This window comes from Buteo buteo, chromosome 4 (assembly GCF_964188355.1).
Source record: "Buteo buteo chromosome 4, bButBut1.hap1.1, whole genome shotgun sequence".
NCBI classification, from domain to species: Eukaryota; Metazoa; Chordata; class Aves; order Accipitriformes; family Accipitridae; genus Buteo; species Buteo buteo.
In genome coordinates, this window is record NC_134174.1 from 63,284,261 (window position 1) to 63,297,103 (window position 12,843).

The 12,843-nt window shown below is 41.2% G+C and overlaps 1 protein-coding gene across 5 annotated transcripts; it reads left to right on the forward strand.

Moving 5' to 3' along the window:
- The first annotated feature begins 63 nt into the window (after positions 1 to 63).
- On the forward strand, positions 64 to 12,477 carry DENND10 (DENN domain containing 10). 5 transcript variants are annotated; one of them, XM_075026492.1, is made up of 9 exons: positions 64 to 215; positions 3,460 to 3,656; positions 4,903 to 4,982; positions 6,518 to 6,666; positions 6,858 to 6,969; positions 7,334 to 7,434; positions 8,592 to 8,699; positions 9,285 to 9,379; positions 10,101 to 12,477. In XM_075026492.1, the coding sequence occupies exons 3-9, from the start codon at positions 4,927 to 4,929 to the stop codon at positions 10,275 to 10,277; spliced, it is 798 nt and encodes a 265-aa protein (XP_074882593.1). In that variant the 5' UTR covers positions 64 to 215; positions 3,460 to 3,656; positions 4,903 to 4,926; the 3' UTR covers positions 10,278 to 12,477. The 5 variants fall into 5 exon arrangements, with proteins under 5 accessions (XP_074882593.1, XP_074882591.1, XP_074882592.1 ...); XM_075026490.1 differs by having other exon boundaries at positions 90 to 215; positions 3,440 to 3,656; XM_075026491.1 differs by having other exon boundaries at positions 139 to 180; positions 3,440 to 3,656.
- Positions 12,478 to 12,843: the final 366 nt, after the last annotated feature.

The following is a 12,843-nucleotide window of genomic DNA, read 5'->3' on the forward strand; positions in this document are numbered from 1 at the left end:
TCGGCGGAAGCGGAAACCCCTCCCTCCCTCCCGGCGGGGAGGTTGGCGGCGGAGGCGGGGTCTGTGAGGCGATCGTGAGGCGGCCGGCGGGGAGCCGTGGCTTCAGGCTAGCGGCGTGGCTGGTTTCCGCTGTCAGCGCCCAAATGACGTCCCGTAGTGTGCCGGGCGTCCCGGCTGGAGGTTCGGGGGCGGAGGGGTGACGGTGCAGGCACCAGGTTAGGGTCGCCGCCGAGGCAGGGGCCGGTCACAACGGGGTGTCCGGGGGTGGGTGCCGCCAGCTCCGCGTACTCGTCACTTGAGGGCAGTCCCTGGCTTGATCGGAGCCTCGGTGGTGGGTGGCAGTGGCCCTCCAAGTCGGGAAGCTGGCTTGCGGAGCTCCATGAAGCCATTTGGCTGACAGACTTGAAGCTTTTAGGTTAACTAAGTAGTTCAGTGCAGGAGAATTTGGCAAAGAAGTCATCACCCTGTGCTGAGCCTTTGCTCTTTGCAACTTGTTCAGCCGGTTCAGAAATTGTACTCAGGGGCAGTTATGCAGAAAGGCCCTTCTGTGTGCACGTAGTCACCATCAGCTGCAGATTTCATTCTTGATCTTAAAAACTTGGGGAACTACTGCAGAGGAACTCACCTGTTCCTCTTAAGAGCAATAATAATAGCAATGTATTCATACAAGTGTCCCACTAGCGTCAGTGTATATTTTTCAAAACCACTGATGTGAAAATTTCTATTGGCATATGGAGGGACAATAGAAGCTCTATAAAGGTGTGTGAATTACGCACAAAAGTCCTGTAACAGCAGTAGCAAAAGCAGTAGAACAGCAGCAAGTGAATGCGTGACTAACGGGGTATTTTGGAGGAGTACATGCCAGAATAGTGCATCTCCACGTAAGGCATTGAACACAGTATGCTTTTCAGTCTTTCAGCAGAAAGGTGCACCTCTGCAGCTAGATCATTGATGACATCGTCACTGTAGCTGTGACCCTCTGCAGCCCCGGCTGTCTCACACTTGTTTCTTAAGTATATCCGAGCATAATTTTTCAAAAAATACATAGGGAGGTGGAGAGGAAGTCTGTTTATGATGACTAAAGATGGCCTGTTCTTATCTTTTGAATTTCTGGTTTGGTACATTTCTTTCTGTACACTTGTTGCTTGGTTTCTTTTTGCATACTGTTCATGTTAACCATCTTGCATGGCTACCAGAAAGCTTTATAACCGTTACACAACATATTTAAAAATCTACTTTTAACGTTGGCTTGTAATCAGAGTTTATTGCTAAACAGGAAAATAGTTAACACTAAGAACAAGACGCAGTCACTGTTTGGAAGCTTTAGCACCATCACTGTATCCCTGTAACACTGATCCCTTTCCACTCTATTGCATGAGCCTCCGTTCTAGAGTTAAAAAAACTGGGAAAAAAAGCAACTTTGCTTTTTCAGGCTCTCTCTACTGGGGAGTGTCTTCATGTCCTTGTGTCCCCGGTCTCCCTTTGAGATCCGGTGAGCGGTATTGTACACAGTGTTCTCCATCAGGCCACACTATTGATTTATATGACAGTATTTTAGTTCGGTCTGTGTTCTGAACTGTCTCCGGCAGCCTAGTTGTTTCCGTTTCAAACCACGGTGATACATTCAGTAGAGTCTTCATTAAGCTATTTATAATGCTGAACAAGTCCTTTTCTTGTCTTCATAAAACTAATCTAAAAGTGTCAGATGAGTACCAGAGACACCGCCCAGGTCTGGGTGGCAGCTTCCCAGCATCTGAAGGCTGCCTGTGGGGGCATCTGCGCTCTGGCAGGGGACCGCAGGTGCACTGCCTGGTATTTATCGCTGTTTTAGAACAGCATTTGCTCTTTGGGAGCCTGCTCCACTTTTTAGAATCCCTCTGAAGTTCCTGAAAGCCCTCCAGGCTTGAATGAATCAGACAATTTTGTGTCGGGAGCAGCTTTTATGGGCTGACTCTGCATGTCTCTTTCTATATGATACCCAAGTATATTGAAAGCGTGTGCTTTGACTTTATGAAAATCACATGATAGGCTACCCTTTGGTGTGTTCCCTAGCCAGGCGTGATCCTTGATGGGCCTGGCCTCTCTCCCAGGACTGCACGTTTTCTTTTAGCAGTTTCTGGTGCTCCTGTAGTTATCCCAGGTATTTCGAAAGTTTTCTTCTTCCTAATCTGTTTCTTCTTCCTCATCAGCAGCTGCTCTGTGCCATTAGCGGAGTTTGTGCACTATGCCTTACGTACATGGTATTCAGGTACCATTGTTCATCCAAACTTGAAAAAGAGATCTTTTAATTCTCCAGTAAACTTGTTGATGCATGGAGTTACTCAGGAATACCTGTTACGCTTTATCAATACTCCTCACCTTACTCAGGCCGCCTTTCAGGCACAAACCAGCCTTTACGCGTGCTCTGTAGGGAGGTCTGTATTTTGGCCTTTGTTCAGGGGTACAGCTTCTGGCCGTGACTTCGGGAGGCCGCTGCCAGCAGGGCCACCTCCTTTTGTGTAACACCCCAACGTAAATCGCGCCTTCTGACTTGGAAAGCGAGATAGCGCAGGCAATGAAAAAAGACTATATTTTTTTCAAAAGCCTTTTTCCCCGTCCCCCCCCAGTTACCGCTGGAAAGCAGGCTGGCAGGTACCACAGAAGGTGTGAGGGAGGCAGCTGGAGCCCCGCCGGGGCGGCCGAGGGCGGGAAAAGAGGAGGGCTGAGGAAATGGCGGCCGGGGGCGGGGCTTGCGGCGGGCGGGGCCCCGGCGGGGGCGGGGCTTGCGGCGGGCGGAAGGCGGCGGGGCCGGGCGGGGAAGGGAAGAGTAGGGAAGATGGCAGAGCCGGAGGCGCAGCTGCTGCTGGCCGTGGGGCTGATCGGTGAGGGCCCTCCCGGCCTTGGGGAAGGGCTGGGACGCGGGGGGCTGCTGGGGGGGGGGCCGGGGCTTCGGGGCCGGTTGGGGGGGTGCTGGTTACCAGCGGCCCGCCGAGCCGCTGGCGCAGGGCCTGCCCCGGCCGGGCGCTTGCCAGCCTGTGGTTGTGCCGAGGGGTGCCCGCTGGCTGAGGCCGGCGTCTCGGTCTGCTTGTTACAGAGCTAAACCGGCCGGAGTGTCTTAAATTCACAGCTTCTGAGGTTTCTGCTATGAAATCAGAAATAGGAGAAGCAGGGAGAATCATAGGTCAGCTGGTCTGGGTGCTTGTTGGTCAACGCGTTGCTCAAATGAATGTGTATTCAAACTCCTGGTGCTTTTTTGACCTCGTGAAGCAGGTCAAGAGTGGATACTTGTTAACGTTTAAAAAATAAAACCCGTAGCACAAGTGCTGCCCTACAACTTAAACTGTAGCGGCAGAACTGGATGTCTAGGGTCAGGGTAAGGTGGAATTTTAATCTGATTCCAGGAAACAAACCTGATTAACCCATCGATTTACTTCCTTGCTGCTGTTTGGCATTCTCACAGTGAACATCTTTCCACCATAGAAAAAGACACCAATGGAGATGCGTTGTGGGTTTGGTGTTATCCGTCCGTAACAGCTGAAGTGAGGAGTCTGTTGCTTCGAAAGTGCTGCCTTACAGATGAAAATAAATTGCTTCATACATTTGTATTTGGCCAGTATAAAAGGTCGTGGTTCTACATTACAACTGTGGAAGTTCAAGACTCTCCAGCCTTGAAAAAGGTAGGACTTGGCCAGCTGTTTTTTCAGTAGAGTGGAGGGAAGACTTCTGCAGAGCTTCCTCTGGCAGTTTAAGCAGTGTTTTCCCAGTGTATGCTATGAGGAAGGGAAGGGATGTAAGGTTTTGTGTGCTCCCAGATGCAGTTCTTACCCAGCTGTCTAGCCAGTCCACATGTTTCATTTTTCACCAAGGTATATATTGGATGGAATTGCAGAGGGATTGAGATACTCGTTACCCAATTTAGATTCTTTGTATTGAAACAGAAATGCTGTTTCATGCCATCATTTCTAGTTACTTTGCATTTCAAGTTCAGCAATTCATTTTCTTTTTTTTTGTCAAAAAGTTCTATAAAGGGTCTTTCATAGTGCGCGAAATCTTCTTTGTATAGAACTTAATGCCTTTTTTTTTTTCCAAAGGGTTGAGTTATATAGGTACTTTCTTTTCCACTGCATTGATAACTGAAAGACTGCAAATATGCTTGTATCTTCTATGCTTTCCCTATTATGAAGATCATTAAATTGTCTGTTAAGTTTATTCAGTTTTCGTATTTTATGCTATATTGTTAAGTAGAAAGATAACGTGGTAATTTTGCATGCCCACAGCAGAATGTTGCTTGCCTTTCCTCACTCCAAGCTTACATCTCCTATGAGCCTTAAAGGTGTAAAAAAAATTAAATAAAATAATGTGTCCTGGTGCTGTCCCTGACAGTGCAGTGGGAGATGCTATTTAAGGAGGACACGTGAGCCTGGTCACTGACTGCAGACTTTTAGCCTCATACTGTCCCAGCCCACAATCACTTGATTACGGAAGTTAAAGAGTATTTCTGTTTGTGGGCCTGCTATCCATTAATTTTTTTCCAGTCTCCTTCTAAATATGTTGATGCTGTCTGCTTTCACAGCCTCCTTGGGCAACAAATTCTGGAAGTTTCCTGCCTGCTGTGGGGAAGAAAAATGCCTTTTTCTCTTTTAAAATAATCTCATGAGATTAAAGGAAAGCAACTCTTACAGAGTAGATTAAGCAAAAGATAGTATGTACTAAAGCTGACTCAATGGAAATGAGTCACATCAGAAATCCATTAACCAGGGCTTTTCTGCAGTTAGTAACTTGGATCTGCTGCTACCACTCACTTTTTTTTTTAATTGAAACACCTTGTCAGAGTACTGCAGTAAGTTCAATAACGTGAAGAAGACTGTTCATATGGTGTCATTAAATAAGTTGTGTATTTTTCTGTGCATGTGTCTTACCCAGGTGACCCATTTCTCCATTGTTCTGATGGCCAAAGACTTCAACCCAGAGAAATATGCAGCCTTCACTAGGATACTGTGTAGGTCTGTATAAAAGCTGATTTGAGGTACTGCTGTGTGCATGTTTAGATCTTGCCAAGGCAAAAGATTAAATTTCATTGTGTTTTGTTTGCACTTGGTCTAAAAATCTGCTGGAAATTCAGTCCTACAAACTGTGAATCAGATTATGTAAATCCTTGATTTGAGCTAACCTTGAGTTTATATGATAGGTGTTGGGTGAATGTCAGATGCCCAGTAGGTTTTAATGTGTCTTCTCCAGACGCACACTCATTTTCTCTGAGAACATACTTTTAAAAAGTATAAACATTTGGGAAGAGATCAGTGCTGTGTCGTCAAGGTCACCATGCGTATAGTGGACAACTTGCGTCCCTCCACAGCATCTCTATTAGAGATGCTTCTTGCAGCTCCTCAGTACTAAGCACAGCATGCAGGGATGTTCTTGCTTTTCCTCTGGGAAAACAAGAGCCCTCTGCCTCTCGAGGTCTGCGGCTCAGTCTTCTCCCTTTTTCCAACCAGACTGCCATCTTCTGCTTCCCTTGTCCCGTTTACTTACTTTCCTCCACATCCCCATTATCATCATCTCTCTGCATCTTTCTTTGCTTTTCCTTCAGTTCCCAAATTAGTTGGGTCCCGGCTCTTGATACCAAGAGTATTCCCTGAGATTTTGCATCTAATTGGATGCAGTTGTGAGGTTATTGTATAACAGACTTGGGAATGCCATCAGGTTTACTAGTTCTGCAGGGTACTGAAAAACTGAGGTTGTTCTTTTTCACTGATACATGAAATATTTAGATTCACTGTGGATAATTGTTTTCAAATCCAGAATGAATTCCTCTAAATATGATAATTGAGTTTCAAATGTGACATAGCTCTGTACTATAGCTAGTATGGAAAACAGATAGTTGAGAGCTTCAGTGCTATTCCTGAAGTACCTTAACCTGTAAAATAAGTTATGGTGTCTCTCTCTCTGCTGTCTGGAAGACAGCTAAAAGTGCATGGGGTTTGTTGGTGTGTGGTGGTTTTGTGCTGTGGTTTTTTTGTTTGGTTGTTTTTTTATGAGTATCAAGGACATACGTTTATATTTTTCTTTCATCATTTAACAAATAGTCCAGAAGAATGTCTAATGATACTTGGAAAAAAAATGAAAAACTAACTAGTCACATGGTCTGCATGTAATAACAGGAGTTACTGTAGTAGTTGCCTTTTCATAAAGCAGGTACCTTCCAAGCCTGCAAAGACTCTTTAGTCTGGATACCTTCTTACACCTTTGTGTTATGTTTCCATATTGGTAAATGTTGGTTTTTTCATAAAATGGGAAACTCAAAAAAAACCCAAAACAACCAAAACCAAGGTAGGGTATTTTTTATCCTAAAAGGCATGTTTCTGTGTGCATGTTGAAAGTCTTCTAGTTTAGTATTTAAAACCTTAACCAGGTGTCCAAAATAAGAATTCTTGCCAATAATATTGCTGTTTGTGATACTGTGATTCATTTTTTTTTTCCCATATGTCTGCTGGTACTGTTTGCAGTCAAAATACCAGACTCTTTTCTTTTCACACAGAATCTACTTGAAGCATGGAAGTCCAGTTAAAATGATGGAGAGCTACATTGCAGTCCTTACAAAGGGGATCTGCCAAAGCGAAGAAAACGGATCTTTCCTTAGCAAGGATTTTGATGCTCGGAAGGCTTATCTTGCTGGTTCCATCAAAGGTTAGTTAATACCAGAAGTCTCTATTCTGATTTCTGTTGTACAATATAAAATACAATCCAGTTTTCATGTGTACTTCAAGTAAATAGTGTTAACAGTATTATTTGTGCTGTTACTATTAAGCTTCTTCAAAAAACAAATGGTAATATCAGCATGGATATCGTCTATAAAATAATTTTCCCTGCTTTTCTAGATATAGTATCTCAGTTTGGAATGGAAACAGTTATCTTGTATACGGCACTGATGTTAAAGAAGAGAATTGTAGTGTACCATCCTAGAATAGAAGCTATCCAGGAGTTTACCAGGTACTTTGTCAATCCCTACCTCCCCACCCACCCCCAAAAGTCCAACAAATTTTGAACCTTCACTGAGAGAAATGCCAATATTTTAGGGAAAAAAATCTTTTTTTTAAATCTGTTTATTGCAGTCCTGCTAAATCCCTCTTAAGGCTTTAGCCGTGCCTTCATAAACTTAGAGAAATTTAACTGTAGAGTGAGTGATAAACTCTGCTTGCACTGCTAGTAGAAATCTCTGTAGTTCATGTATATGCATGCCAAATGAGACCTAGTCATACTAGTTCTTTCTTATGACATGCATTTCACACCCTGAAACTTTAATCAGTGTAAGTAAAAATCTACATTGTGTCAAATACCAATCTAATTTCCCTAGGACTTTGCCTGCTTTAGTGTGGCATCGACAAGACTGGTCAATTCTTCATTCGTATGTACATCTAAATGAGGAGGAAGTGGAAGCCTTAAAAGCCTGCACAGGTACTGATAACTTATTAATCAAAAATATAAAGAAAATTTAATTTCAGTTTCTATTGCAAGGTCTTGCACCAGTACTCTTTGGGAAGAAAAAACAATAACTTTGCTATTAATGCTATTGTTCAAACAGCATCATTTCCTTTAGAAAAGGCAAATCAACTAAACAAGTGTGTTTAGAAGATAACTAGTTAATCTGGTGTTTCTGGGTGGGTCTGCAGCAGTCTTACCCCTAATCACAGATGCAAAGCAGCTTTGAGACTTTTTTGATGTTGTGATCAGAGGGGTTGAAAGTCTTACTGTTATACAAAAGCAGCTCACTTTAGATAAGGTACCTTTTTTTTTCCCAACTTCTACACATAGCAAGTAACTGAATTTTTAGGATTTTTTTCTTTTTTTTCAGTTCCAAATTTTTATGCTGACTGCTGCCAGTGAAGTCTCTGGCTCCTAATCACAGGTGGACTTTACCAGCTATGTAGGAGTTTGATCTGTGTGACACATTGCTGTGTATGCGTAGTACTTAACGCATAATCCAGGAAGAGGCCCTTGGTTTATGCAAAGGTTAGCATGACGCATAATGTGGCAATTAAAAGGCTTCTCTATACAGAATAATGAGCAAGAAGACTACTCATCTTTAATATTTCTACTGCATTACCAACAGTGCTTGTTTCAGCTCACTAAACATCTTCCACAGAGAAAAGCTGCTCTAAGTTTGCTCACCTGGCATGCTACAAATAAGAAAATCTGCTGGTTTTATTCTTCTGTTCCAATCTAATACTGACTTAGTGACTAGCAGCTCCAGAGTTGAGATTCTTTTAAAGAAGTAGTTCAGTGGCTTTTTCATTTGCAAATGAATAATTTTAGTAGCAAGTTGGGAAGAGAGTTTAAAATTTCAAATGGGTAACCTTTTTATATTGCATGGAGTGTTAGGGGTTCATTCATGTTCAAGGCAATTTTAGAAGTTGATTTTTAAGCTCCTCGGAAGTGAAGCATTCTGCAGGACATGCTTGTTAAATGACTGATAATATCAAGAAGGCAACCTCATGGGTTCAATTGAGTATTGTGTCAAATACTCTTAGAACAGACTTTAGGACTGTGATTTTTCTGCAATATCTTGGTTCTGTTTATGAAGATCCTAATCTTTCCAAAATTCTGCTCTCTAGGTTACATTGCTGGATTTACAGATTCTGAAGTGAACAGTAGACCAGACCTCTATGATGTGTATGTGAATTTGGCAGATAGTGAGATCACTATTTCCCCTGTAGTAAAAGGTTGGTTGCTTTTCATATTTTGGATTTAGAGGCCATTTATTTCAGAGTTGATAGTAATTGGTGAACCTTGCTGTAGGTCAAGCAATTTTGATCCTTCTTCCATCCAGGTTCTGAAAAGTCAGTATGCAAACTTCTGTCTTCCAGTTTTATTGATACCCTGGAAGACTGGTGAAAGTTGGCATTTGGAAAGACGTGATTTGTCTTCCAACAAACGTATAACTGAGATTTCAAAACATCCATGTTAGACAATTACATGGAAGAGACATTCAGCTGAATGCAGAGATATCACATGAGTCTTTAGAAAAACATTGCACTAAATACTTGAAGACTGGGGGTCTTTGAAAGGAAAGCTTGTATGTTGTTTGTCATCTTGCTGCTCCTTGTCATCTGCTTATGGCCTCTTCAGAGGTAGATAATTTGCCTGCTGATATGTCAGGTTACTGCCTTTACTGGTAGATTTCAAATGGCAGTCATGAAAAGGACTCCTTGTTTTGGCTTGTTATTCATATGTATTTCTAGATGTCACAGAAATGGTCATTTTATGTGAAAGTGTGCTTTTGTGTTTTGGGTTTTTTTCTTACTCAGAGGCAATGACAATGGGAAAACTTCACAAAGAAATTGGACAACTAATTGTTCAATCTGCAGAAGATCCAGATAAATCAGACAGCCAAGTCATTAAGGTTAATATTTTATTTTCATTCTTATTTTTAAATCTAGTTAAATTACTTCTATTGCTAAATCTTGGCGGAAGGGGAGGAATAGGAGGAAGATTGTCCCTGAGAATCAGTCAATCTCTTCTACCCTCTGCTTCTTTACAAATGAGCATTTTTATTCTTCATATAGGTTTTTAAGGATGACATACTTGGTTTATATTATCTCTTGGGTAACCACATTGCTGAAGAAATGTCAGAAGTTTTATTGATTGTAAGACTTCCAGTAAAATTAGTTTCCCAGTTTTAGTCTACAAAGCATGTATTTTGCTCAATACCTTGTCAATAGTATTGTCAATACCTTTCAAAGAGTCCTACTGAGATACGGCTTCTCAGCTGTAAAGCCTGATTTATTTTTTTTTAAGATGATGGGGTTTTTTCACTTCCTCCCCTATCTAATAGATTATTAGATATTTCACAGCTGAGTGCCTCAGTCAAAAGAGCTCACTCAGGCCAGTGAGAGGAGCGTGTGGAGTGGCTATGCTCCCTTTCTTCAACGTCACACAAGAGCAGGCTGAAGAGCTGTTGCAATTTTGCCTTAAAATAATTGGGGTCTTTAAATAAAGTTAACTATTTGTTTATCATTATTTTCTTTTTGTTCTGTATTGATTTTTTTTTTTATTAAGTGTATGTTAAAACATTTTAATACCTAATACTATATTCATGGTTGCTTGTTTTTCTGTTCCTGAAGGATATTTCTCTGAAGACAAAAGAAATCTTGGCTACTTTAGCCTCACTTACCGAAGTTTCTGATGGCAATGAAAAACCAACCCTTAATTCTGAGGCCCTGAAACAAAAGCGATTTCCACCAGCTACAGAAAACTTTCTTTTTCATTTAGCAGCTGCTGAACAAATGCTCAAAATCTGATTTTGATGCACTGCAGTGTTACGGACCAACTCAAAAATACTGTCTTTGCAGTACAGATAGGAATACTTGGTATTTTATATGGAAAAATTAAAGGTATAGGAGTGAATGTCATATTTACCGTGATGTAATGCAGAATATTGGAGCTTGACACGGAACATATGGAGGCATATTTGAGAACATTCCTGGTGTCATTATCTTCCCCAACTATAACTTTGTATGTAAGGCTCCTGTATTTCATATCACAATGTGGGTGCATATACAAGTAGCAGGCTGTGCCAGACATTATTATAGTGGCCGTTTGTCCTGCAGGTTCCAGATGTCGGGCAGCTCTGTTCTTGCTCTGACATGTCTTCCTGAGGTCTGAACATGGGCTGCAGCACACGTGGTCTAAAACCAGCGCAGTCTGGATGTGCTAGTCTCTGCACAGAGATGCACTGAACACGCAGTTGGTCTGAGCGCATGTGTTCTGGGCTTTCAGGTATGTCGGCCTGTCAGATACTGCTCTTGCTCTGGACTGCCCGATACCTGGAAATCCCAAATAAATGGACAAGTTCTCTTCTTTCTACTTGAAAGTGTCTAGGTGTTAAAAAGGATGTCTGGGAAGGTCTGACGTGGTAGCCTTAGTATATAAAGGAAGAGGTATTTTAAAGCTCAAGTGGGAGTTGAGCACCTCTTTTGGACTCTTGCCTTAGCGATCTTTCCCCCTTTCACTCTGTCCCATGCCTTTGATGGAGGGAAAAAGAGGACAGAATTACTATATTTAAAACGGAGCTTCTTAGGGGGATCACAGACAAGTGCTGCTTTACAGCTGGAGTCATTTAAGAAGTTGTTAGGTTTCTCAGCTGAGGAGATTCGTTCATTCATTCATTCCTGATCCATTTGACAGAAAATCAGATGAGTTAAAGCCTAGTGGGTCTAGAAGTGTTCAAATGGCCAGGTACCACTGGTAGAGCATCAACCTCTTAAACTGCTTGAGCTGTAACACAGGTACTATCTGATGGTGCTCTGTGTAGACTAAATGTAGATGGAAACTTTTGAAGTGATAGTGAAAACTGGGAAATAGTTTAGAGAAAATTAAAATTTGCCTACTTGTTTGGTTGCATAGCCATAACTCAAGAGTTTGTTTGTTTGTTTTTTCATTGAGCAGCCTGAAACTAACTGCTTTGTAATCTTCTGAGAAGAACTTGGATTCTTTGTAGGGAAATACACTGAGCCAAATGATCTGTATTTCTTCAGAAATGTCCATGACAAATCAGTCAATTCTGCAGTAGCACTTTGTTATAAGAAAAAAATAACCTTTTTCCGGACCTTTGTACAGATAGGGTGTAGCATGTCGTTTTACATAGAGATTTTATACTTATGATTAAAACTTTAGTAATCAATATTTATATTGTTAAATAATTGGATGTTTGCTATTCTGAACTGGTAGAGCTTATCAATAACTATGTGCAAGCAATATTGGTTTGAAAAAGGGTTGTCCTTCTGCTATGTATCATATGTTAAGGAAGTCTGGTTTAGAATGTGGATAAGGAATGTGGCATCTATGTATAAAATGGCTAGTTATTACAGTCAGTAAATGAAAGTGCTTCAGAATAATCCCCTATTTTCAGGGGTGTAAAATTCTAAATACTTAACTCTGCAATTTAAGTTCTGAACACAGAAGAATGGGCCTTTTTTTTTTTTTTTTTTTTAACTTTTGAGAAAAATACTGCAATTGCCTTCATTTATCTATAAGTGCTCTGTGGCTTTTTTTGCCCACTTGCCCATTACTGTTTTTTCTTAATGGTTCTTTAGTATTGCTGCTTCTGTTTTGGGACTTCCACAACAGTTGGAATAGCAGAACTACAAAATTATGCTGAAAATTCCATTCAGGACCTACTTTAAAGTCCACTGAAACTGAAGTCTTTCACCAAGAAAAATCTGAACATGCTTTCAGTCAGCTGTCTTAACACCACATTGTAACTGTGAAGAAATTCACATAGTTTCTTATTAACAAAAAGCCTTAAGGTGTATCATTAAGGTAGTATGGGTGTTAGAGACAACCACAAAAAGCAGAGAAGCTCAGTTACAAACTAAATATTGAATGCTTACTTTGCTTTCTGTTTTGGAAATGTTTAAGTTGAAAATATTGGAGTTGTGTTAGATCTTGTATTCTGACATTTGTGCGAAACAAATGAAATATAATTTTGCACTTAAGGAACTGGACTCATAGCATGCTTATGTCTATTAAAATCCTGAATAGACCACCCTTTAATTTATGTAAATTTATTCTTCAGTAGTTGTGACCACTGAGTCACAGGCCTTAGCTCTTAGTTTTGCAATACTGGGATTAAGCTACAGCTTGATGTTTAGGTCAGAAATGTACTACTACACATTCAAACAGTTTTGTCATCTGTGCTGATTTTTTTTTGTCACTGCTGAGAAAGATGTATTGGCCTCTCTCGGCTTCAGTACCTTCAAAAGACTGTCCTAATATTCTTGCATTTTCTTACTGACTTTTGACACTGTTTCCTCTCAAAATGGTTTAGAATAAAATAGAAAAATCTGGAAGGTCAGGACAGGGAAA

Coding starts and splice junctions, on each gene's coding strand:
- DENND10 (XM_075026487.1), top strand. CDS start 2,555: ATGAAAAAAGACTATATTTTTTTCAAAAGCCTTTTTCCCCGTCCCCCC. Junction 6,667..6,857: donor TCTTGCTGGTTCCATCAAAG/GTTAGTTAATAC, acceptor CTGCTTTTCTAG/ATATAGTATCTCAGTTTGGA. Junction 7,435..8,591: donor AGCCTTAAAAGCCTGCACAG/GTACTGATAACT, acceptor TCTGCTCTCTAG/GTTACATTGCTGGATTTACA.